General features: G+C 37.4%; 1 protein-coding gene across 5 annotated transcripts in view; it reads left to right on the forward strand.

The window, feature by feature from the left end:
• Positions 1-25,872, forward strand: part of LOC129368429 (spectrin beta chain, non-erythrocytic 1) — a 56,995-nt gene that overhangs the window by 12,222 nt on the left and 18,901 nt on the right. For 3 of the 5 annotated variants that reach the window (XM_055043387.1, XM_055043388.1, XM_055043390.1), the window contains exons 3-16: positions 17,287-17,438; positions 17,646-17,819; positions 18,085-18,176; positions 19,661-19,741; positions 20,594-20,709; positions 20,965-21,077; positions 21,419-21,606; positions 21,687-21,804; positions 22,319-22,477; positions 22,600-22,902; positions 24,543-24,696; positions 24,795-25,189; positions 25,277-25,540; positions 25,620-25,831. In XM_055043387.1, the coding sequence (XP_054899362.1) occupies positions 17,287-17,438; positions 17,646-17,819; positions 18,085-18,176; positions 19,661-19,741; positions 20,594-20,709; positions 20,965-21,077; positions 21,419-21,606; positions 21,687-21,804; positions 22,319-22,477; positions 22,600-22,902; positions 24,543-24,696; positions 24,795-25,189; positions 25,277-25,540; positions 25,620-25,831 (2,521 nt within the window). Of the gene's footprint in view, positions 1-3,501; positions 4,133-17,286; positions 17,439-17,645; positions 17,820-18,084; positions 18,177-19,660; positions 19,742-20,593; positions 20,710-20,964; positions 21,078-21,418; positions 21,607-21,686; positions 21,805-22,318; positions 22,478-22,599; positions 22,903-24,542; positions 24,697-24,794; positions 25,190-25,276; positions 25,541-25,619; positions 25,832-25,872 lie in introns of those variants that run through there. The other 2 variants (XM_055043389.1, XM_055043391.1) reach the window with 1 other exon arrangement.

Here is a 25,872-nt window from a genome sequence, read left to right on the forward strand (position 1 = left end):
TTTTGGTCTAAGCAATGTTATGAAATGTTCAAGTACACGGCAAGAAGGACAGTAGCTTCTAAATGTCATAATTTTGAAATTTAAAAAAGGTTTTCCAGGTTATTGATGATCAAGTATTTGTGTATTTTGCATAGCATAGTTCATGTAAAACACACATTTTAATTTTTACATAGAAATATTTATTAAGCAATCCCTGACTAACCATAGCTAGAATAATGAAGGCGTGCTGACCCACCCATTATTTTCTTTTCAAGTTTGTAATTAATGTATTGAACTGAATTAGTTATAAATTTCTTGCAAACTTTGAATTTATACATTCATATGCTAGAAAGTCAAGATTATTTGTGGCTCAGTTTGGAAACTTTGAAGTAACTCATTAAATTTTACAGAAGAGACAGAATACACTACATCTCATTATCATATGACAACTCACTCAGCATTGAGTGAGTCCTTTTGTATCTTTGTATCTTTCATCTCCATTTTTGTCATAAGGTTGTCCAAATAATGTATGTCATCAGTAATATTCAGGGCTAGAAATATTGTACAGTGTAAATTTACTTTTTAGTCCTTACATTTACAGATTCACATCAACGCAAAAAACTTGCTTTGGTTTTTTTTACATTTAGGCAAATTGGAAATTTTTTAAATAGCATTTCTGATAAAAGGGGATTTTGTAGTGAGTTTCAGTTGAGACAAAATCATAACCTCATAGTAATGTTCACAAATCTAATTAGGCTTTGTAGACGAGGGAGCAGATGTGATTCTTTTGTATCCCAAAAGGCACGAGCCTTTCTTTATAGGCCAAGACCAAAATACATCCGAAAGGAGGACAAAGCTGAAGAGCTGATCAGAACAGTCCAACTTTTGCATAAATGCTGCAACTGATCACTAGTTCTAATATAACACAGCTGTTATATTGGATGCATAGCAGAAAATTTTGGTGACAGCTTGATTTTTTTGCCTTTGATAATCTCGTCATCCTTTGGTATGCTAACGGGCCTCTGTGTCCTACAAAATAATTTTTAGTGAGATATTAAGAAGCACTTTTAGTTTTTCATTCATTGATTTTATGTGTTTGAGCAGAAGAACATTAAAGATTTGTATTTATATGTTGCTGTCAAAAACTGTATTTTCAAAAGTCAAAACAAGTTGCAGTTTTCTGAAGAGCCCAGCAGAGGGAAGTAACAGATTAGCCACTGAGGCACACACTGATGTGTCCAGTAACTCCTGCATAAGGATGGAAAACCACAGTTACTTATAATCTTTGAACAACCCTTCAGTTCAACAATTGAACTGAAGACTTAATTGACTTAATTTCTTAGTGAAATGAAGTCTAATTTCACTTAGAAATGAAATCTAACAAACTTGTTCAGTTACTTGCTTGTACATCGTAGTTTGTTTTTAGTCTCATGTTCTTCACGCATTTAAATATCTTAAACGTCCATTCTTTGCATTTTGCAGCAAAACACTCTGCAATACTGGTTGCATTGGTCTTTCCAGAAATCCAGTGTGTGTGAATGCAGCAGCCTGAACGCCTCTGATGCCCTCTCAGTTTAACAAGTGTGGGCTTGATGTGCACATTCTTTCACATGCTCTTGCAGCTATTCCCCGAAGGCTCAGCTCCAGCCCACTTTTAACAGCTTATTTTTTCCCAAACATCAGCGACTCTGCCTTCTACATTCTGAGAAGTGCTGGACCTTTCTACGTAGTTTCTTTTTCAATCCAGATTTTACGATAAAAATATTTGCCATATTTCATCTTTTACATCTGCTGGCTGGGAATCAATGTACATGTGGTGAAGCGATCACCTCTTGGTTCTTTGGTTTGCTCTTTGGTTCACAGTTAAGAGCTTCCTTTTCCCTAATTTACATCTATACCCGCTTATCTGCTCTCCAGTGTGTGCAGCACAACTAGCTCTAGAAACTTTGCATAAGTTTAAGAAACACCCTCCTTCACACTTGAACAGTTACCCATACAGTGTTTATGGTTGGAGGCTCCCACACCTGGGAACAGCGAGGCTTTCAAAGAGCTTCGATCTCTAAAGATTTTCAGTTTCTTTTGGTTGAAGCTCATTCTTGGAAGCATGGTCTTGTCATAAATGAAAGCAATGTGAATACATACTTACGCCACTCTTTTTACACATAGCTTATACTTTCCACAACCTGCATCAAAAAGCATTTTGTGGGTAAATACATTTTAATGCATTGAATTAGCCTCTCATTTGTACAATGATAATGGAGTCTTCTTAGGCTTCCACTAAAGTATTGATAACATGAAGAAGCTGAGTGATAAATCTTAGCATTTTTCCCTGACTCCCCCATTTGTCTTTATCTGTTTGTCTTCCTCCCTGGAGTTCATTCACTGCACTGCACTGGACATAAATGAACCATCATTAACGTTAACTCTTAAAGTTTCCCTTTTGAACAGATTTCCCTATTTTTTTTTTTTCAAAGTTACTCCAGATTTATTTAGTTATTGTTAATCTTATTTAACATATTTTTCTCCATCTGATTTATGACTGTGTTACAAACCTCTACTGATTCACAAGCACAGGCAAACATGCTGTCTCGTCTCCGTTTTATGTTAAATAGGATTGTGCCCTTTAGGATACAAAAACAAGCATTAGTATGACTTGCTACTTTCCTCCCTGCATGTGTCCATTGTGTAGCCTCTGTTCCTCAGAAGGAAGGCTGCACTCCTCATTTCTCATTACTATAGTACTCCTCCATAAACAGCCAGTCACAAAAAAAAAATCCCTGAAGCATTTTGTCCTTTTAATAAGATCCATCCAGGTGCTACCAGCTCATCTGAACAGAGATCTGAAAACTTTACTTTTTGGTCAGTTCTTTATATTTAGTCTCCTATCACACATTAAACCACTTACTTTGTCCTATGGTGCTTAAAATTAATATAAACTTTATTACATTACACTTTTAAATAAACTCTTAGTATTTTAAAAATATTTCTCTTGTTTTGGAAGCTTAAAATGTGCTTAGGTCGCACACTGTCACTGCCACCCCCTCCAATCCTCTACATTGCAAACAGATTGTTGACAGTTTCAAACCTCATCAGGAAGGAAAGTACTCGTTGCATTTCTGAGACTTTCTCAATAACTTCCTTCCTGTTTTAACGCCTCCTCATAAGGTAGTGCTCAAGTTTAAAAACAAAAAAAGGGGAGACTGAATGCGATCTAGAAAGTGTGTGGTCATCTCCCATTTCAGTCAAAGATAACATTGTGTAATCCAAGTAGGATTTCTGTGAATCACGCTTTTGGTAAGCCACACCGTGATGGTGGTAGGAGCTAAGATGGAGTTAAATAATCCACCTCAAGGCAGATTGCTCAAAAGACTCTAATGGTTTAGTCCACCTCTACACCTCCTCCCTCCCCTTTGCCCATCCACCATGTTCTTCTTTCATGCTCCTCCCTCAAACACACCTTATGCAAATTGCACAATTTTCAGACTGCACAGAAGGCTTTGTTTACACAGCCATCCGACCGCGGCTCAGTGCTGTGCTGTGCTCTGCTGTTCTTCAGCAAATGCACACTCAGAATTTGGAGGGAAGAAATACCGACAGTTTCTTTGCTAGAACCACAGCGGAGTGCAACTCCAGGCTTTTACTTTATTCATCGACCACAAATGTGGTTAAGTGAACAAGAAAAGGGAGAACTTTTCTTTCTCTGTTTTGTTTCAAATTATTCTGACTTGGAAAAAATTGATTTTGTTCTTTTTGTCCATGCCACTCACTGCTGAGTTTTTCCATGGACAAGTTGGATCGTACAGCATATGAAGAGAAGAACAATATTTAAAGCATTTGTTGTGCCTTGCTGAAGAACCAAGAAATTTTTACGAAAGGGGGATAAACTAAAAACTTTGGGGAAAAAAGAGAACACTTTTGGAAATCTGTGAAAGGACGCTCTGGATGTTGTTTTTTTTTTTTTTTATTAGCTCTGCCGTGCTATGTTGGAAAACTGATTCATTTCGTCTCTATCAGGAATATTTAGCATAAGCATCTTAGGAAACTACAATGGAGTGGGATCACAGGGACAGAGATCCCTGTTTGTCCCCAGCAGCATTTGTTAACCAAGTACAATACTCCAACATCTTGGAGGGAAGATTTAAACAGTTGCAAGGTAAGAATCACAACACTTTTCTCTGGTTGAAAGTAATGGTTTCATTGTAACTGACCTTTTTATAGATCCACTGGATTAGTAAACAAAACTGGTGAGCCTGAGCAAACAATTCTATTGACGTCACAGTTTAGACTTTCACACCAAATTGTGTCCACTCGTATGATATTTCAGAGTCAGAAGCATGGAGTTAGATGTACCCCTTATGTTTAGGGCAGAAATTATTTAGTTTGAGGTTTTTTTTTGGCCTGCTACTTTAGCTGGGCCTTGTTATGAGGTACGAGTTGCAAGATAGATTTGACTTTTTCTAGAGTAAATGGCATCCTGTGGGAATTAGAAGTATTCTGCATTAGGAGAAATGAAGATATTCGCAGTACATAAAGAGTAGGCTTCAGCTCAGATCTAAAGCAGGCAGGCAGTCTGGCACCTGATCACTTGGCCACCTGTCCTCTCTTATCTCATTACAATACACCGCTCTGTCTTTAGCCAAAGCCTGAGAAAGCTGTGAGCTTCCACACACTAAAATCATCAAGGACATTGGTTGTGAGGCAGAAAATGTTTTCACTAGAAAGAAAAATCAAACAAAAAAACTGAACTAAAACATAGAATAGAGTTTTTTGTGATTTAGCTTCTGGAGATTATGATATATGAAACTCTCATGTAAGACAGGAGTGTGACTAAAGATCAGTTGCTTTTTTTTAATTTATTTTTTTTCATCTTGACTCTGGTCGCTCCCCGGATGCCATCTCAATCTGAGAGGTGTGCTTGAGTTTGCTTGAGGAGCGCCACTGCTTGTTCTGCATTTTTACATTTTTGTAATGCATCTTACAGTATTTCAAATCCTGTAAGATGGTGTATCTTTACCAACGTTTGGTGAAAGGTTGTTTGTAGGGTGGGATGTGTGAATTTTTTCACCATTAAAATACTTTCACACAAACTCTGTAAGGATGAGATTCATGCCAGTTTAACAACAATTTCCGAGTCAAACATGCAACATTTCATTCAAAAAGGGACACGTGCCTTAATCTCATTTTCAGCCTGACTGGCAATAACCTGAAACTTCCTGTCCTGCTTTTGGGGTTAGAGATCAGTCACCAAGTTAAGGCTAAAAGGATGGGCTTTCTTTTTGTTTGTTTTCTTTGTTGTTGAGCAGACAAAGAATGTTGTATTATAATTACTCATTTGAATCAGGAGGGGAAAATTTGATTATTTGCTTTTTGTAGTTTGTAGGTCATCTCTGTGCAGTGTGGTCTGGATTAAGTTACCATCCTGTTAAATACATATCCAGATGCATAAACACATTTTTGTAACACCCACTTGTCTTTCCAGTTTGACTACCCTCATTCTTTGGGTCACACCCTTCTTGTGTTAAAACATGATGTCTGTGGGAGTTATAAAGAAGATCCAAACTCACAAAGTTTGCTACTACACCATAATTTCAAATGGTTTAAACTCAAAAGGTTTTGCTTAATTAAAGACAACATCTATTTTCATGTAAGAGAAATTTTGTCTTGCATCCAGTTGGATATCCTTAGCTATTTCACTTTTAGAGATAACTTTGATTTGACTTGTATTATGTTTCCTAACTATATTAGAGATGCACAATATGTAGGATATGGAATCCTTATTGCAATATCACTGGCTGCAATATTGCAACCACAAAGGAATAATTGGCAGGCTATTATATTTCATATACCATGTGTTAAAGCTCTGTTTTAATAAATGGCTGCTTTGGTGGACTTAGTTTTTAACTCTTAATGCCCAGGTTTGGAAAACTTATATTTTTGTAGTGGTGGGGATGTTGAGATGGTCACAAAATGCGTTTCTGCACTTTTCTAAAATAATATCCCAATGTCACATTGTCCTACTATCCTACAGCTAGGATGTTAAGGCTGCAGGATAGTAGCACTTTTATAAATACATAAAAAAGAATCCAGCATACCAGCAACAAGTAAGGATTAAACTGAGTTGGTACATGAGAATGTCAAAGACTGATGGGTTGAATTAGTGATAACAAGTTTTGATGATTGCTATAACTCAGTTTTTGAAGGCTGATGTTACCATTTTCAAAATGATTTTACCAATACAACTAACTAGAGATCTGTCTTGGCAGACTTGGAGTGAAGTTGACCAATAAAAAAAGAGTTGCTAAATGGTCTGATTTGACAAACATGTTGGGTGGCCAGATTTCTTTGGCCACCAGTTCCCGTTCTGAGTCAGCTACACTCTTACTACAGTGATTTCAGCCAGTGGAATCACAATACTATATAAGATCCAGTAATGGTGCGCTCTGCTAACTTTTGATGCATTATATAGAAAAAACTTGTACAATTTTTGATTATCTTGATGACTCATGGTTATCATATGGTACACAACACATTTTTCAAATGGTTTCTTACATTCCTCATTTGAATTAAAACACCGGATCATTGTTCACGTCATACCCTTCTGTCAGTAGTCCTATTTCACAAATGAATGAGAACAGTTTTAATTTCTCTTATTTATTTACATCATCCTTTTTTTTTTTTTACCATTTTCTCTGTAATGTACAACAAATAATGTTTAGAAGTTCAGTTTACATCAGTAAATGTCAGTTTTAGATGTCGGTGCCAAACTAAATGTTCTGTGAAGTTTGTTTTATGCGTTGCTTCATACATAAATACACATTGGGAGTTTTGTTAGACAACAGGGTTCTAGTCCAAAGGGTCATTGCTCTTTCTACAAATCAGTTGATGTGGACTTTAGCTGAATAGTTACACAGCAGGCACTAGCAGCATGGTGTTGGTGAAATAGACTATACTATTTGACTGAAAAAGGTTCCCCCCCACCCTGCTTCAGGGTGTTTATCATTTTAAATTTTTACTTAGTCACACAACTTTGCTTTCAGTTAAATAATACAGAAGGACAAATAAATGACTGGAGTATCAGGAGGCTGTATCCTCCTATATGTTGAGCTGTAATGAGATCAGCATTGGATTTCAAGTTTCACATTTTGAAGCTCCTCATGAAAAATGTAATGTCATAACACTGAAACTCTGACTCCAAGGGCTTCGAGCTGTTGCTCTTGAGTCACATTACCCTGGTGAGAGTTTAGGATACACACATGCACACACACACACAATAGCTTTTTGTTTGTGCAGTTTTTCTACTATTGACAGCTCTGCACTTTGGAGGGTAACAAAAATGGCACATATTTGGAGCTATTGGGGGGAAATGTTTTTCTACTGGCATTTCACACTCTTGTGTTGCAGATGTTGTTGAGTGCGGATTGTTTCGGTCTCATTTCTCATGGGACTGGCCTTGGTGTGGGCCCCTCCTCCCACTTCTCCCCTGTTATCACCTGCAGCTGCAGATGGCAGAGGAAAAGTAATTGAAGGGCATGTTGACTGCGACTGTGAAGAGAAAAATACACTGTTATGAAACAGGAATGTATTTTACTCTCTCCGACGGCTCTTGTCGATGTTATAGCAAACTTGTAAAGGTTAGACACGTTTTTACGGTCACATCATTAAAGCTCTTTTAACAGTGTAAGAATAAGTCGTGCTACATGTGGCAGGTTTTAGGCAGCGGTTTTACCACAGACCTACTTTTAAAGTCATATGTGAGGGAAGGGCACTTCTACTTTTATAGAGTGAGGTGAAAAAAAAGCCAAAACATGTACAGCTGTCTGCCATTTTGTTCACATAGTTCTGCTCATATTTCTTAACAGTTTAGTGTTATCACAGAACTCCAGAAATTTAGAAGTAAAACAATTGTCTTGTTTCAAAAAAGTTGATGCATACAAACATCTTTTGACTACAGTTGGTTTATTTATCTAATTCCGGTATTTCAGCTGAAGGGAACTTGTAAATACGTAAACATTTTGAAAGTTATAAGTACGGCAGTGTTGAAATCATTTATCCTCTGCTTCAGCCTCGTTATGTTTTCTCCATGATGGTCTGTCCGCATGTTTGTATTGCTTTTACTCAAACCACCCATTTGTTTTGTTGTTGTTTGTTTACTTCACACCATCACACACCTGACAAGCCATAGATTATTTATTTTTGAAGATGAAGAGGTTTAAGATGAATTAATATTTATGTATTCTGTGCTTCTGGATGCATGCTTTTTGTTTTCAGGAACTATTTTGCAAGGGAAATATTGCTGAGCCTTAAAGTTCACTTCAAACACATGTTGAAGCTCTTTACCGTAACAGTTCAGAAATGTATTTTTTCAAAATAAAAGGTATTAGTACCTCCTGCTTACTGCTCTGCCTAAAAATAGCGCCTAGGGGAAAATGTAACGGACTGCGCAGCTAAAAACATTGAATAAGACCAGAAGAGCGAATATTGGAATAGAAAACCACATGCTCACAGACCTGGAATGTGTTGCTAAGAGAATTTTGGAAATGTATCTTTACATTTGGATATTAAGATCTTTTTATGGGAATATATCTACCAAGATAAGATAGATGAATCAATTGGGCTCAAAAATATTCACAAATTTTATAATTTTCCAGAGAAGGTTCTTGGAGAGTAGGTGAAAGTCCAGGTGAAAGCTGGGACTCTGGCTTGGTTGTCTCTGCTCCCCATCGGTATCGTTCTTCCCCTCTCTGCCTTTGCTCTGTTAAAACATTCACTAGCTCATTAGCAACCAAATGCAGGAATCAGATCTACAATTTGACCTCAGGAAATATTTTTCTCACATTTAAAAGATCTTAAATATGCACTTTAAAATTTACACAGATTAGTACATTTTAACCACAGAATTGTTTAACATTTTAGATGGAATGTTTAGCATTATGCTTTGGTTTTTTAAGGGATGTAGGAGTTAAATGATGACTTTGGAAAATTTAAATATGCAGGCCTAGATCAATGTTGGTGACTGAGCAATCACCAGCAGAGCTATGGGGATAAAAAGCATGGCCTCGTACTCATGGATATGCAGCTGAATGACTCTTTGCTGTCTTTTACTGGTTCTTTGTTTTTATTTCAAACTTTGAGCTCCCGAATGTGTTCAGACAAAGAATAATTTTACTTTAGTCTCATCCAAGTTTTTGAAATATTGCAGGATGGATCAAGTCGTATTTATTTTATTTGAGTTACCAAATTGTGATTAAGGTATGAAAAAGTCTTCTTTGAGTCTCAGTCATGCTTGCCTTTATGTTAAAATATGTCTAATATGTTGATCACTGTTGGTTGAGGAATTTGAGTCCCCTGTTGACATTTTTTTTGTCCAGTTTTCCTTTCATAGATATATCAAGAGATTTTGTAGAATCATTGGCTCAAAGTTAACAAAAATTTAAATCAAAACACATAATGATCTACTAGCTTTTATTTTAAAAACAAAAACCAGTACTCCTATTACTTCTAAATGAACAGATATCGGTTTTTGCTACATGGACTTCAGTAAAAATGCAGAACAGCCATCTGCTTTATCTTGTATGAATTTTCAAGAGCTTACTGCATGGAAAATGATGGCGCTCAAATTTTTGTAAATTTAACGTAACAATTCCAATAAACTAACCATAGTGAGTTACACTTCTTTAGTTTTCACACCTTTTTTTTGACTGAAAATACTTAAAAATACTATAAGTTGTCTGTCTTGTCATTAAGGGTAGGGTGCATGGACTCTCTTCCAGCCAGCTGGCCTGCAGTGTGCAGCAACATGTGTAGAAGGCTGGTGTTACTTTAACTTGTGTCCATATGCTTTGTATATGGAGCACAAGTCGAGTCTTATTGAAAGGACTTTATTGGAAATTCATGCTGAAAATATTTTTGAAGTTTTTAATCCTGGCTTTTTAAAACCTCTGTTCACATTTCATACCCATAACTAGGCAAAGCCTCGTGTCAGACATGACGGTAGGCACATATTGTTGTCAAATAAAAATAGAGCATTTTGATACAGCTGTTGAAATGAGACAGACTGAACTTTTTATATGGGTCACCGACGTGGTAATAATCCATTTGTTGTTGATGTAGGCCAAAAAATGTATTGATATTCTATAGCTAAGCCTCAATGAATCCAACATGTCACTCACTAGTTTTTAGGACATCAAGTGAAGTCTATGTCTCTCGGCTGGGATGCCTTGGGGTTCCCCTGGAAGAGCTGGAAGAAGTGGCTGGGGAGAGGGAAGTTTGGGCCTCCCTTCTGAAGCTACTATCCCCTCGACCCGATCCCAGATAAGCGGAAGAAAATGGATGGCTGGATGGATAGATGGATGGAAGTGAAGTCTGCTGCTTACAAATGTGTTTGCATGTTTTTAATATCTGATTCCAGTACATATTGGGTAGTCTTTACATACCTGATATAAAACTTAGTTTTACATCAGTTTTTACAACCATTTTTGTTATCTAGGGAATCTATTTTACTGAGATAAAAACAAAAGAAAAGTCAGACTTCCACCAATGAGGACTTAACTGATTGGCTCAGTAATTTTCTCTGTGTGGAGAATGTCATTAAGAAGGTCAGACAAATTGATGGAAGCAGTTTGCACCTTTTTTTGTAGAGGTTGCAAGCAAAGGCACCCATAATGAAAGGTCGGGTTAAGTAACTGGCAGGATGTTGGGAGTTTACAAAATCAAGGTCATTTTAGTGGCACTACAAAGAAAACCAGGAATTACTGTGCATGGCCAAGGTCGCACATGAAGCAAGGTGAAATTTTTGTCGGCTCCTAATGACTACCAGCCTGTGTGCTGAAGGTAGACATGTTTTAAGCCGCTGCGAGATTCTCTTGCAGTTTTGCATATTTTTGCACAGAGGGAGATGATTACAAAGCGTATCTGGCAATAAAAGGAACTGTTATTGAAATATCTGGAATGGCAAAACTTATGTGCAATCCTCTCTAGTTGTAATGCCACTTATTTTACGTTGTGCAAGAGAAGATTCAGCAATGGAGGCATTCAAAGTTCACGGAAGAAATCGGTGATCTACAAATCAAACAGGCTTTTTAATTAAAAACAAACAAAAAATTTGTTTAACTTGAACTTTTGTCATTTCAAACAGATCAATGTTTGTTTTTTATTTAAAGGGGGAAAAAAAGGTCAAATTAGGACTGTTTTAAGTCCAGCTGTTTTATGATACTTGGCTGCATCTATTTCATAGTCATAAATGAGCTACGTTTTCTTTTCTCGTGTTGAATTGTGACCTCTGTGTGTTGGGACACCATCTCTGTGATGTGACAAACAGGATTTAATCAGGAACCGGACTTTCTGTCTTGTGTCAGGACTGGAATCTTGTTCTGGAACACTGACTGTTATGTATACAACAGCACAGATCAAAACTTTCTGCTGGTGACATGTGCCTTTTAGAGGTAGTCAAGTTTTAAATATCTAGCATTCCTATCAAAGTCTGCCTGAGTTTCTTCTGATTAAAGCGCTCATCAACTGGTTTCCTATTGAAAAGTACAAAAGTATTAATACCCCTGAAAGAATTAGATTTTAAAATCTCTTCAACCAAAATGTTTAACAAGACATGAGACTGGCATCATTCAACAGATCATAAAATTATATATGTATTTATTTAAGATTACTTGTAACCAGTGGAATAAACTTTTAGAGGCATTACAGCAAACAAATACTTCTTATACTTACTGACCAGCTTTTTGCAAGTTTCCTGTTATTTTGACTATTTATCTTTTGTCATTTAAAAACAACTAATTTGTTTCATTACCAAAACTCCAGTACATAACTTTATATTTAAAATATATTTTTTACATATTAAAACTGTTTTGATACAATGTGAAAAAATGGAGCCTCTCAGCTCTCTCCCTGTGCTAACTGGAAACAACTGATTACAACCAGGAGGTGGGTCTTCGCGCTGTCAATAGGCTTGTATATGTGCTTCTCACAACCTCTCACACTTCTTTACAACTTCTTCCCTATAGCATAGTTTGCCATGAATGCTCCAGTAGTTAGCATATCCACCGATGATATCACTATAGTCTCATTTTTCCAAATATGTTTGGAAAAATGAGATGCTAATGAGTCTGTGACAGACTCATTAGCATTGTGATTTAGTGCGCTCTTTTGAGCAAAGTTGATCTATAACAAGTGTCACATTACCAAAAATCCGGTACAGTATTAGAAAAAAAAAAAAAATGTTAAGACTTTTGGTTTGTAGTTAAGCCACTAAATGCAGATCTTGGATTCAGTCACTCATTTTTTCCACCTTATTAATCCTGGTTGGGGCTGCGAAGTGGCTGGAGTCTTTTCCACCAGTTATTCATTGCCAGACACGGTGCTACTTGGGAAGGTCACTATTTCTTATTTATTGTTGTTAAACAATAGTTTATTTTTTCAGTTAAGTTACTTGTCAGATTCATAGGTCAAGGTTAAATAGTGAAGAGGTTATAAGAAAAGCATGCTCCTGGGACTTGAAAATGAAGCAACTGCATCATGTGATTTTTCTTATGAACATTTGCCTCACTAAGTCTGTGTTAGTATTGTATTCATCTGCATGTTATCACTAAACATGATCCAAGGAAAGTATGAGCCACACAAACAGGATTAGGTCCAGCATTATGATCACTTGCAGATAATCATTATCATCAGTTCTCAAGTTTGTTTCAGTGTTTAACAAAAAAAAAAAAAGAAAAACAAGAGCTCAATTCCGGTAACTTGAATTGTTAAAGAGTGCACTGGCTGGGGCAGGCCCTCATTTTAGTCTTGCTCTGACATATACTTAGCGCTTACCACCATCTACAAACGGTTTCAAAGTGGCTGGACAAGCCCAAATGTGCTTGAAACTTTTAATGATGCCTCTAACTACTAGTTTCTCATCTGTCATTAGTAAACAATAGGAAAAAACACAGTGCTGCAAATTCAAATCACTTGGTGTTTTTTTTTTTTCTTTTTAGCTTGCACACACAAAGGATTGAGTTAAAAAAAACATTCTGATAATGTGCTCATTTTTGTAGGAAAGTTTAAAAAATTACTAAGGCTCTGATAAACTCTTGTACTGTTAGGGATTCAAATGTATTGTGTTTTTATCCAGGGAATAAAATCTGAAGCTGGTTTAGCTTCAGATTAGAAACCTGAGATTGCTTCAAACTGTGTTTGTTTTAATAGGAATTTCTGTTTTGTCAAAGTGCAAGCAATGCTATCCTGCAGTTAGTGGGCGTTTGTTTGAAAGACTATATTTTACCCATCAGCCATCTTGTCATCTGTTGTAATTTGCGGTTATGTTGGCAGGCTCCACAGGTATTTTACATGACGTTGGAGACATCATAGCAGAGACGTGCTAGTTTTTTTTTCCCCCCGCCATAATCTGTCACTGTTACTCTTCAATGACTAAAAATGACAAAGTTTACCACCAAACTTCCTATTGCTGAACTTGAGCGTTCGTGTTTTCTAGCAGAACGTAATGCACAGTTTAGGCATTGATCTGCAAATGTAATTATTCAGCATAATACTCTTATGCATGTGATTATTTTTGCTTGTGCTTTCGTTCAGAGTGGAAAGTACAGTGCCAAATTTTTGGTAGCAGTTATTCTGAGGAGACCCCTCCATTTCCTGACAGCATCTTTCTCACTCCTGGGTGCTGTCATAACATGACTAAGCCACAGAAGGAATGTTGACTTCTCTGCTTTAGTCCACCTGTCAAATCCACATAAATCTGCAGGTTCATTAAACAAGTCCAAACTCATTAATAAGACCCAGTAATGGAGAAATAGGTTTTTGTGGTATTTATGTGTCACTAGAATAAGAAATAAAAGGTTTATTGAGGCTGTTCTGTAAAACTATATTGACGTGTAAAACCTTAAATAGAAGACAGCCTCCAAACACCAACACACAAAATTGCAGTACGCAAAGAGTCAACATCACACAAAATTAAAGCATTGCTCCTAAAAGTTTCTGCTGCAATGAACAGCATGGAAGTACAGCTGTGGTCTTCTGTATCTTGGTACAACATGCTTTTACATTAGATTACAGAAATGCCACACCTTTTGCATAAGATTTTGTGAAAAAAATATTCTTAAAATAAATTCGTCAAGTCATCAGGGTATTCCTTACACTGACTTAGTCTTTGTCATAGCTTATCACCTGATTTAAAAAATAAAAAAAATCATTATCATAACATTAAGCTCAACATAGCCAGCAGCATTTTACTTTTTTTAGTGACTGAAAGCTGAAATACTCGAGCTCATACACCTTTCAAGGTTTCCCCCCAGAAAACTTGCCAAGTCTTGCCAAAACTGCTAAAGCAGTCATTCATCCAGCAGCCTGTTGTGTTTTTGAGAAATTGTTATTTCTATACTCTGTAAACTTGTATATGAGCTCCAGATTTATCTGGGAGGTAGAATATGAAGATAGAAATGTGACTCCAAATTAACCAAGAAAATGGCAGCCAGGCAAGAAGGCAATAAGTTGGAATAGCTGTAGGACTTGATTATAACAAATTCAGTCATTGCTTTTGTCTATATTTTTTAAAAACGATCTGATTCCGTTTTTTTTGAGTCCAATGTTTTCAGAATTTTTATAAGTATATTTACACAATTTTCTTGGAATTTGGGACAGTCTACTCTTTAGACTCTCTGTAAAGGTTTTATGAACCTGTGTTTGGGGAGTTTCTCATTTGTTCTGTCAGAGCCTGTCAAACTGTTTCAGGTTGAACAGAAAGCCGTTGTTGTATGGAGTTTAAGTTGAGGCTTTAAATGAGCTACACTTTATCACTGTCTTGGGACACCAGTGTGTCCGACTCGTGTCAGAAAGAGCAGCTGATATTAGTGGAGAATAACTTCAGAAGAAAACAACAAAAATGTCTTTAGGTTGCACCAGAACAAATACTATGAACCATGGGTTACTCCACCCTAAAAGGCTTATATTTCACAATCTGTTTTTTTTTCTTCTTCTTTTTCCTTTTTTCCCTACCAGATTGTAATTGATGTTCATTCCTTCAATAAACTTTCTTTAAGTACTTCAGTGCATTTTTTTCAAAGTGCTCTCAAATTAATTGTCCATTTAGTTATCCAATGTAATTAACTCAGACCTCTAATGAACTGCAGTGTTTTCTAAAATTATTTTTATTGTAAGTTCAGTAAGTTGTTGTGCAAACAAATAATTCAGTGGACATCTTGGTCACGTAAATTCACATAAACAGCTGCTAATAAACAAATATGGCTTTTTATTTGTGTTATGGGAATCTTAAGATTTATTTAATGTTGTGCGACATGCCTGTTTTTTTTTTGTTTGTTTGTTTGTTTTTTGGGGGGGGGGGTTCCGATTGGTTTTATATCTGATTATATTCCGGGAATAGAGTTTTCTAAGGCAAGGGAGACCTTATGTTTTAGAAATTGGGTCACCTGGGTGGTTGGTGGAGCAGGATTTGCCTCTTACTTCTGGAGTCCATATGTCTGTTGTCCTTGTCTGGGTTAGAACTGTATAATGTTTCTCTTTATGCACTACCTCCAATAACAGCAAAAAATGCATGCAGCTAAATGTTTGTGCAGTGTTTACTCTTCTGAAGCTGTCGTTCTCAATATTTTAATTGACTATTGAGCAGATGCCTTCAATACATCTTGATCTATTAGGAAAGCGCTTTGGTGCAGGAGTACTCTTTAAGTGCTATATACATAAAATTTGATTGATTGATCTTTAAGGGATTGTTCAGGATCTTTGAAGTATGATTCTATTGAGATTAGAAGCAGCTACCATATTTCCTGGACTATAGAGCGCACCTCACTATAAGCCGTACCCACACAGTTTTTGTTTTAAAAAAACTGGAAACATACATATATGTCGCCCCAGGCTATAAGCCTCTGGTACCTCCGCCGCTCTCGGTTTTTCACAAGGACGCAGCAGAGGGCTGCGTCTTTAATAAATTTGCTATTAATGACACAGCCCTGCGAACCATGGATTCATTCATGTGGATCTTATGTGCAGTGGCTAACAATTTGTACTGCTAGATTGATAGCCTTAAACTTAAAAGCGGTATTATATATAAACTTCTCCGTTTGGTTTCCATGATGAGGGGGGATGAGTTTGAAAACATTTCTCTGTCATCCCTGCTGCTAGCATATTCTTGTTCTAAATGAAAAACAGCGCTTTTTTTCTTTAATTTCCAACTTTGACTTCCAATTGTTCACTTCCTGCTAAAGAGCCCCCTGGCGGTTGAAGAAAAATCCACAGAAAAGCCGCACCGGACTCTAAGCCGCACAAGTGTGGGGGGAAAAAAGTAGCATCATATAGTCAGAAAAATACGGTAATACATTTCCTGCAGTAGAAAACTCCCGCCGTCATAATTCAGCATAAATTCCAGATTAGTTGGTCCCAGAGGAAAGCTAACAGCTAGTCCAGTTGGAGCCAAGACCAAAGCAGACTCTTACTGCCTTAAAAACCTTCTAATCTCAAAAAGGTCACAGTGGTTTATGCTGACACTATTTTATAAACCTTTAAACCACTGTCACGTTTGCATTGGGTGGTTATCTACACAGAGGCTGATGATTAATTGCACTGGAAAAAGAGGTGGGAGTTTCTGTGCCACCAGTGACGATCCTTTGTGAAACGTGTACAAAAGAATACTGCATTGTGGGCCGTGTAGCTCCATGATATGAAATTCAAGCTGTGTGGAAAAATAGTGTAACATTTCCTTAGAACACTGTAATAATTTTGATTTCCCATCTCTGGAAATCGTTTCCCAATGTAAACCCCAATGTTAAGGCAGTTTTAAGTTTTAGAAAATATACATTTTTATAAATTTTGCTATGACTACCCTGACTATGACTACCATAAGATTTTTGAGACTGAAGCCAAGTTGGTCTCAAGGACCAACTAATCTGGATTTATACAAAATAAAGACACCAAGAAAGTTATCTACTGCAGGTAAAATGTTGACTGCCTGTAATCTTTTAGCAGAACTTCAAAAAGCCTGAATTATTCCTTTAAGATTAGAAAACCCTCCCTGGATAATAGTGCCTGTAAAACGGGAGTACACAAGTCGGGGCATTAAATTCTTATGACTTAAACTGCTGGTGTTCACTCTGCTCTGTCGACTACAGAAAAAAAAAGGATTTTCTGTCAATATTTATTTACTAAAGCCCATGTAAATACAACTGTTCAGAGGAGTGCATTTGGAGCATATAGACTAGTGAAACACTCCACACTGAGGTTTTCAGGCAGAGTACACGTCAAAGCTAAGGCAATGTGCGCTCACTCTTGTTTATCTGTTATTTTTTACAGATGAGCGTGAAGCCGTGCAGAAGAAAACATTCACCAAATGGGTAAACTCTCACTTGGGTCGAGTGACTTGTCGCATTGGTGACTTGTACACAGACCTGCGGGATGGCCGCATGTTAATCCGCCTTCTGGAAGTCCTCTCAGGAGAACAACTGGTCAGTACATGTAATTAACCACTTTTCTTTAGACATGTTTGTTTTATTATATGGACTTACTTTTGCTCCAGTTTCTGCTTGTGTTCCCCCTTTAAATTCCTGTCAGCTGCTCCTTTCTATTACATTTGTTCGTTTTTTTTTTTTTTTTTCATTCATCAACATTCAAATGGGTGCATTTTGTTTTTTGTTTTTATCCCCCCCTCATAGCCAAAACCCACTAAGGGCCGCATGCGTATCCACTGCCTCGAGAATGTTGACAAAGCTCTGCAGTTTCTCAAGGAGCAAAAGGTCCATCTAGAAAACATGGGATCCCATGACATAGTGGATGGAAATCACCGTCTCACCTTAGGCCTCATATGGACTATAATCCTCCGCTTTCAGGTAATATGAAGTGATTGTTTATGTCGTAATGTTGTCCTTATGCAAACTTGCACTTCCTCTTTGAAGCTCGTAAAACTTGACTATCAGATGGCGCTTTACTGCGGTTTTCTAATAATTATGTTTTAGTTATGAGCTCCCTATTACGACTTTTTGTTTTCTCACTCTTCAAAGGGTGTTATTGCATACCAATGTAATTACTATAAATTATGCTGCTAAATCTAGAAATGTAATTTATAAACACCTTACTATGTTGATTAAATGACAGATCCAAGACATCAGTGTGGAAACGGAAGACAACAAAGAGAAAAAGTCAGCCAAAGATGCCCTTCTGCTTTGGTGCCAAATGAAAACAGCAGGGTGAGAAGCATATGTCTGTTTATATACACACACACCTCAGTAAATTAGATTATAATCCAAAGACGAAATTATTTCAGTAATTCATCTAATAAAGTAAAACACTGTTTATAATTTCTGTATAGACAGTTAAATGATTTCTATATAGACAAAGCCGATATGGTTTTTGGCTTATCTATGCGTTACTTTCACATGAGTGTTATGCAAGACTAACAATGAGATCATGAACACAAAAATTTTATGTAATGATCGTGTTATGACCCACAATCATGTGCAAGTCTGCTGACTCGACAGTTATCCAGAAGCCACTGACATCTTCCTCAAATAGGGAAGGTGCAAAAAGATCATAGCCAAGGAAGTAAGCGGTTCCAATGATCCAAATGGAAAGTAAAGTGGAGGGAAAAAGGGTACAAATAAAAGTTGGAGGAATAACTGCAGCTTCGAGAGGATTGTGAAACAAAACCCATTCTGCAGTTTGTGGAAGATTGACGATGCTTGAGCTGTGGCTGAAATCAGAGCCTAGAGTCATCACACACTGATTTATACTTGGTTATGACCGCCACATGCTTTGTGTTAAACAAATCCAGAGAAAAGGCATTCGAACTGGACTTTTGTTCAGTGGTCCTACTCAGTGTTTAAGATGTTTTAAGTTCCACTGTGAACTTAATGTTGATGATAATTTGGGAGGCCATGATCCAGTGCGGTCTGCTTGGGTTTTTTTTATCATTAATTTGCATTGAAAGTAGACTATAATTGTAAAAATTAAAAGAACTGAACACTTGAAATAAATCGTCAATAAAATGGTGAGTCATCAGGAAGGCCAGTTCTGTCCAAGGTGATGTTGACAGAAAAATTCTGGCAAAAACTCATCACTTTGGATAATGTCTCTCACCTCATCCATTGAGCCGTTGCACAACTGGCAAGCTCCTTTGGCAACATACAACTGCATCCGAGCTGCACTAAAAGCATCGTCATAGCTCCTTCCTCCCAGTAACCATCACTGCTCCCAGCAATACCAATATGTTGTTCCCAACCCTACTATTGGATTATTTTATGTTTGCACTACTAGTGAGTACAGTTTGTACATTTTAAATGATCTTACTAAGTTACACATTTCTTAGAGCCTAGGTATGCTTAATGTACTCTCATTATATTGTTTTACAGTCTTTTAATTTCTTTTTTATTACCCTCTATATGCACCAGTATATCTCAATTTGCCTGTCACTTTTCTGGTAATAAATCTTAATTTCCCCAGTAAGGAATTAAAATTTAATTTTTCTATTCTATTGTTTGTGACTCTACATAAGTTTCACTCTTTGAATTTAATTACTGGAATAAATTTACGTTTTGTTTCTATTCTAAGTAATTAAAATTGACTTGTGTGCTGAATATTTTTACTGTTAGCATTTTTTTTTTACATGAGATATCAGTATGGTATTCTGTCGTGCTGAGCTAATGATTAATGCTTTTTATTCTGACCTCTACAGATATCCTAATGTCAACATCCACAACTTCACTACCAGCTGGAGAGATGGTCTGGCGTTCAATGCCATCGTGCACAAACACAGGTCAGTGACTCACTGACCTGTGGTCCCTGTTTGGCTTGTTTTGCTGAAGAATCTGATCAGTCTTTTCTTTTTTTTTTTTTTTTTTGCTGGGTGTTATTTCAGATTATCCTCCTGCAAACACAAAAGACATCCAATATTCTTGTACTTTGGTGTTCAGAGAAGTAAAGCAGTCAAAGGAGTTTCTTACCACATTTTCTATTTCAGTATTTTTCCTCTCTGCAGTAGGACTTGAAAGATGAAATAAAATAGGGAGTAAGATGACCTAGATTACAGTCATAACCCACCCATTTTTTAAAATATAAAACCATCATTGTGCACCCTGCTGGTTAAAGGATTTCTAGAGTTTAAAGATAAAAAGACCAAAGATTAATCCTTAACTTGTGACTTAGAAAGAACAGAGATTATTGATGAATTAATCAATGCATACAATGAAGGCGTTTCTTATTTACTTAGGTGTTCAATTATTTCACTGTATTTACTGTGTGACTCAGTCATGACACAGCTGTCAATGTGCAGTTTTTAGCTTTCACAATGTACTCTGTGTAATTCATGTTCATTGAAGTTTAAGAATATTTTCATTACATAATTTTTTAACTGCATTTAGTTGAGGTTCATTTGTAATAAACTTACATCTGACACATTTATGCTGCTCTAAAATCCAAATACTCCTTTAATGAACACTTTATTATTGTTGAAAAGAATATCAGATGTTTTTAGGTCCATACATGAAAAACATTTTTACATACATCTTTTGCAAAACAGACTTTTTATACATGATGACCCGAATGTTTAGTCATTTCTTCTTAGCTGTATCCGACTCCTATTAAAATGTCTGTTTCCCATTGTCTGCAGGCCTGACTTGATTGAGTTTGACAACCTGAAAAGGTCCAATGCTCACTACAATCTCCAGAACGCTTTTAATGTGGCTGAGAAGGAAATGGGCCTCACTAAACTATTGGACCCAGAGGGTAGGTGGCTGTTGGCTTCACTGAGGCATTCAGCTTTTCTCTAAAATAACTTCATTTAAGTTGCAAGTTTAATAAAGTTAATTAGTCTTGGACAGCACTAATTATTGTCAACTTTAATTCCTTCACAAAAGGCTGTTTAAAGAATCAAAAGGACTTTAAATAACAGAATGGATATAGCTGAACACTTCTTGTTTTTTGATCAAGTGATATTTGGAGCTACAGTGCTTTAACTTTGTTGTGTTTCCTCTCTTCCAGATGTCAATGTTGATCAGCCAGATGAGAAGTCAATCATCACTTATGTGGCGACCTATTACCATTACTTCTCTAAGATGAAAGCTCTGGCAGTGGAGGGAAAACGAATTGGAAAGGTTAGCTCTGTGTGCATGTGTCTGATTTGAGACTTTTGGCTAAGTGACTTTATAATTTAAAAGCAAGAACTTTTTAAGTGTAAATAGTTTGGTTAAATGGCTATGGAATGTTTTGGGGTTTGAGTTAATTTTAGATAGAAGAAATCCTCTTTGATTACCAAGAACTGAAGGAGTGTGCAGATAATTATCTACTCAAGAAGAGATGCTGACAGCACAAAGATGTCCCACAGATTTCCACTTCAAAAAATCTGAGACGTGCTTGGATATATTGGGCAGAGCATGATGGATGTGTAAATATTTCCGTCCCATTTATATGGAATCACTAATTGTTTTGGCTGCAGGTACTTGATTACGCCATTGAGGCTGACCAACTGATAGAGAAGTACGAGACCCTGGCATCAGAGCTGCTGCAATGGATTGAACAGACCATACTGACGCTTAATGATCGGCAGCTGGCTAACTCTCTGAGTGCTGTTCAGAACCAGCTTCAGGCCTTCAACTCTTACCGGACTGTGGAGAAACCCCCTAAGTGAGTACTAGTTCTCCTGACGGAAGCTCGTAAATGTTTATTTATTTATTTAAAATCCAAAATATGTTTTGTCTCCACAGATTTACAGAAAAGGGAAACCTGGAGGTCCTTCTCTTTACCATCCAAAGCAAAATGAGAGCAAATAATCAGAAAGTTTACATGCCAAAAGAAGGCAAACTCATCTCTGATATAAATAAGGTAGGGCTTGTTTTAAATACAGGACCAGATATATTCAACAGCAACCCTGAAATGAGTTGTGTAATCTCTGATTGAAAAATGGAGAAATCTCTTAACAAAATCATTTTACAGCAGGATAACATGTGAAAGCATTGCACATTGACAACCTCAGATGCGGGTGATGAAAAACACCCCTATTGTTTTCTATCAAGCAGCCCACACCGGCTGCACCAGCCAATGCTGCTAGGCTCAGCAATCGGTGATGTTTTATTTTAAATGAATAGCTAGAGATACTTCAAATGTATCCATGCTGCAATAAACATGCATTTATTATAGGTTTTTAAGGTATCTTTATCAGAGCCAATAAATGTGGCTGGCACTACACATTTCGGTACCTGAAAAGAGTACAAAAATTTTGCAAATAATAAATTGGGAGTATTTTCCTCTTATTCTTAAAATTTTTTATTCTTTGTGAAACTTTTGTGTCATGTTTGCTGCATGATTCAGGCATCTTGTGCATCCATCTGTTTGCCAGGCTTGGGAACGACTGGAAAAGGCTGAACATGAGCGTGAGCTTGCACTAAGAAACGAGTTGATTCGCCAAGAAAAACTGGAGATGCTGGCGGCTCGCTTTGACAGAAAAGCAGCAATGAGGGAGACGTGGCTGAGTGAGAACCAGAGATTAGTGTCTCAGGTAGAAAAACGTACCTTTTCCTCTTAAACCTGATGAAAAACTTGTATTATTTGTTTAAAACTATTATAAGATTAGTTGGATTCTTATACAGTCTTCTTTTTTTTTTTTTTTTTTGTTGCAAGGATAATTTTGGGACTGATTTGGGAGCAGTAGAAGCTGCCACCCGTAAACACGAAGCAATTGAGACAGACATTGGTGCATACTGGGAGCGGGTTGCTGCTGTGGAGGCTGTTGCCAAAGAACTGGAAGCAGAGAAATATCACGATGTTCGTCGCATACTGGCACGACGGGATAACGTCCTTCGACTTTGGGAATACCTCAAGGAACTTCTGGCGTCCCGCAGGGAGCGTCTGAACTCCCATAAAGACCTACAAAGATTGTTTCAAGAGATGCGTTACATTATGGACTGGATGGCCGACGAAAAGGTAAAACGGGCATCTTGAATGGCTTTGTTTAAATAAGTGCTGAAAGTCTGTGCTTATTCCTTTTGTTGCTTTGGTGTCCAATTAACTAAAAGGGCTCAGCTAATCCTCTGAAGTAAGATAGATGTTGTTCATAGTTTTTCCCAGCAGCTTTAGGGTTGCTCCTAATTGCAGTAATTAGCTGTTGCCATGCCTGCTAACGGCTGACTGGTGTTGCCTGTCATTGTTGGCTTAACTGAGGTTAACTGAGGCGGACTACACTCATGCGGAGCACTAAAGAAATTACATTTTGACAAGCTGTCTTGGCAAGCTGTGAACTTAATTCATCTGTGTTCTGCCAGTCTTGAAATGCTGGTATTTCCTCATGTTTGTTCATTTCTAGTCTTTTATTAGCTTGACTTCATCAGTTTCAGTTAAATTAGAGATCTTTCATTATAGAGATTATATGGTTTTTTCTTTTTTGCAGAGCACTACATTTGCCTCCTCTCCATGTTCACCAGAATTACAATTGTTTGATTTTGACATTTAAATCTTTCTTAGTATATCCATATCTTTGCTAATTCATGCCTTCACAAATCCATATCCCCCATTTCACACACGGGTGTTTATTTTCATACCTGTATTTTGTACCAGTGGTGTTTTATGATGTCAAAGATTTCAAGAAATTTATTAATTTTATTTATTTATTTATTTTTATAAAATTGCTCAATTTTCCACTTTCATTAATTTGTAAATGATTTTACTAAAAAAACCTTAATCTGCATAATTTGGTTGTTCAATACCATGTCGGTTCTATTCAGTTTCAGGCTTAATAAAAGCTTAAGCAAGTTTCTGAGGGACAATAATTACTGCACTCACCCACCTGATGATTCATGTTTAAATTGCAACTACAAAAGTATGGCAAGGTGGGAAAAAAAAGGCCTGTGCACTTTTTAAAAATGTATTATATTAAAACAATTTTTCTTTCCTCTTTTTCATTGACCTTTTGATCAACAACACATGCACGCACATTTTAATGCATAACGTGACTCAAACACTAATTTCCTCCATTTCCTGCTGGCAGAGTGTTGTCTTGTACTACCTTTGAAAATACAATTACTTGGCAAGATAATATTCCAAGTATGAAATAATCTTGTATTTGAGCTTATATAATTTCACGCAATTGTGATTTTATTTAAGTAACTTAAAAATATATCAAAAATCTATCACAATCTGTGAAATTTTATTGTGTTGAATTGAATTTTATGTTCTACTGGTTTTCCTGTAAAAGTGAAAAATAATTAAATCCATTAGAAAATCATTGTGCAAAAGTAATAGATTTAATTTCTGTGCTGTCTCTGATTCCACTGATTAGTTGATGGACAAGAGATAAGTCTAAGTGTCTCCCTATTCATTTGCATGAACCCACCTACAATAAAAAAATATATAAAAGAGATGATTATCAAACAATTGGATATTCTTAGAATATCAGAAATACTTATTGGGAAAAGTATAAAACTTAAAAACTCAGGTCGCTTCTGACCCATATTGTGCATGAAACGGTTAAATGAGTTTTGCTGCTTTTCTGGTCATTTTTTGCAGAATGAGAACTTGGTATTTCTTTAGTTTTTGATTACCTTTTTTTTTTTTTTTTTTTTTTACAGGGTCGCTTGCAGTCCCAGGATAGTGGCAAACATTTGCATGACGTGTTAGATCTTCTGCAAAAACACAATTTGGTGGAGGCTGACATTTCAGCTCAAGCAGAGAGGATAAAAGCGGTGCAAGGGGCCGCCAAACGTTTCACCTCCTATGACCAGGGTAGGCCTTCTGAAACGGTCTTCATCATTTTCTGTACGGATGCTTCTCTTTTCATCTATATCTAAATGCATTTTTCTCATTTCTTTCCTTCTTGACAGCTTACAAACCCTGTGAACCTGGACTTGTTAGTGAGAAGGTCGATTTGCTGGGTCAAGCTTATGAGGAGCTTGGCCAGCTTGCGGCGACGCGTCGAGAGCGTTTGGAGGATTCACGTCGACTCTGGCAGTTCATGTGGGATCTTGGTGAGGAGGCGGCCTGGATCAGGGAGCAGGAGCAGATTCTGGCCAGTGGGGACAGTGGCCGGGACCTCTCTTCTGCCCTTCACCTACTGAGTAAGCATGAGGCCTTCAGGGACGAGATGGCCGCCCGCTATGGCCCCCTTAGCAACAGCATCGCTGCCGGAGAAGCTTTGGTGGAAGAGGGACATTTTGGAGCCCCGGAAATCACGGAGAGGATCCAAGATATCCGTGGACAGTGGGCTCATCTGGAGGAGGTCGGTTGTGGTTTTCAGCTTTTTTGTCACATCTAAACAGTCTTCTACTCTGTATACATTTATGTTTTTGTACTCTGACTTTATTAGACAACAAAGCTCAGAGAGCAGAGTCTGAAGGAGTCTGTGGCTCTGCACCAGTTTCAAAATGATGCCAACGACATGGAGGCCTGGATTATGGAGACGCTTAGACAAGTGTCCAGTCAAGAGGTTGGCCACGACGAGTTCTCCACCCAAACTTTAGCTCGCAAGCAGAGAGAAATTGAAGAGGAGATCCAAAGCCACCGCCCCCTCATTGACTCGCTCCATGAGCAGGCCCAAGCACTGCCAGAGGCATATCTTCATTTCCCTGAAGTAAGTTTGCTTTAGTTTTCATTATCCTTTCCAGATCACATGCTCTGTCTGGTGAATGATGGCTAATTGCTGTCTCTAGGTGGAGGGACGTCTTCCTGCTATTGAGCAGCGCTATGAAGAGCTGGAGTCTCTGTCAGCAGCTCGGCGACAGGCTCTGGAAGGCGCACTGGCACTTTATCGCATGTTCAGCGAAGCCGACGCCTGCCAGCTGTGGGTGGAAGAGAAGGAGCAGTGGCTGGACAGCATGGAGATCCCCACCAAGCTGGAAGACCTGGAGGTTGTGCAGCAGAGGTCAGTTTGGGAGCGATGGAAGCAGAAATGATTATGTAACA

This window comes from Poeciliopsis prolifica, unplaced genomic scaffold (genome assembly GCF_027474105.1).
Source record: "Poeciliopsis prolifica strain line A6 unplaced genomic scaffold, Auburn_PproV2 SCAFFOLD019, whole genome shotgun sequence".
Lineage (NCBI taxonomy): Eukaryota > Metazoa > Chordata > Actinopteri > Cyprinodontiformes > Poeciliidae > Poeciliopsis > Poeciliopsis prolifica.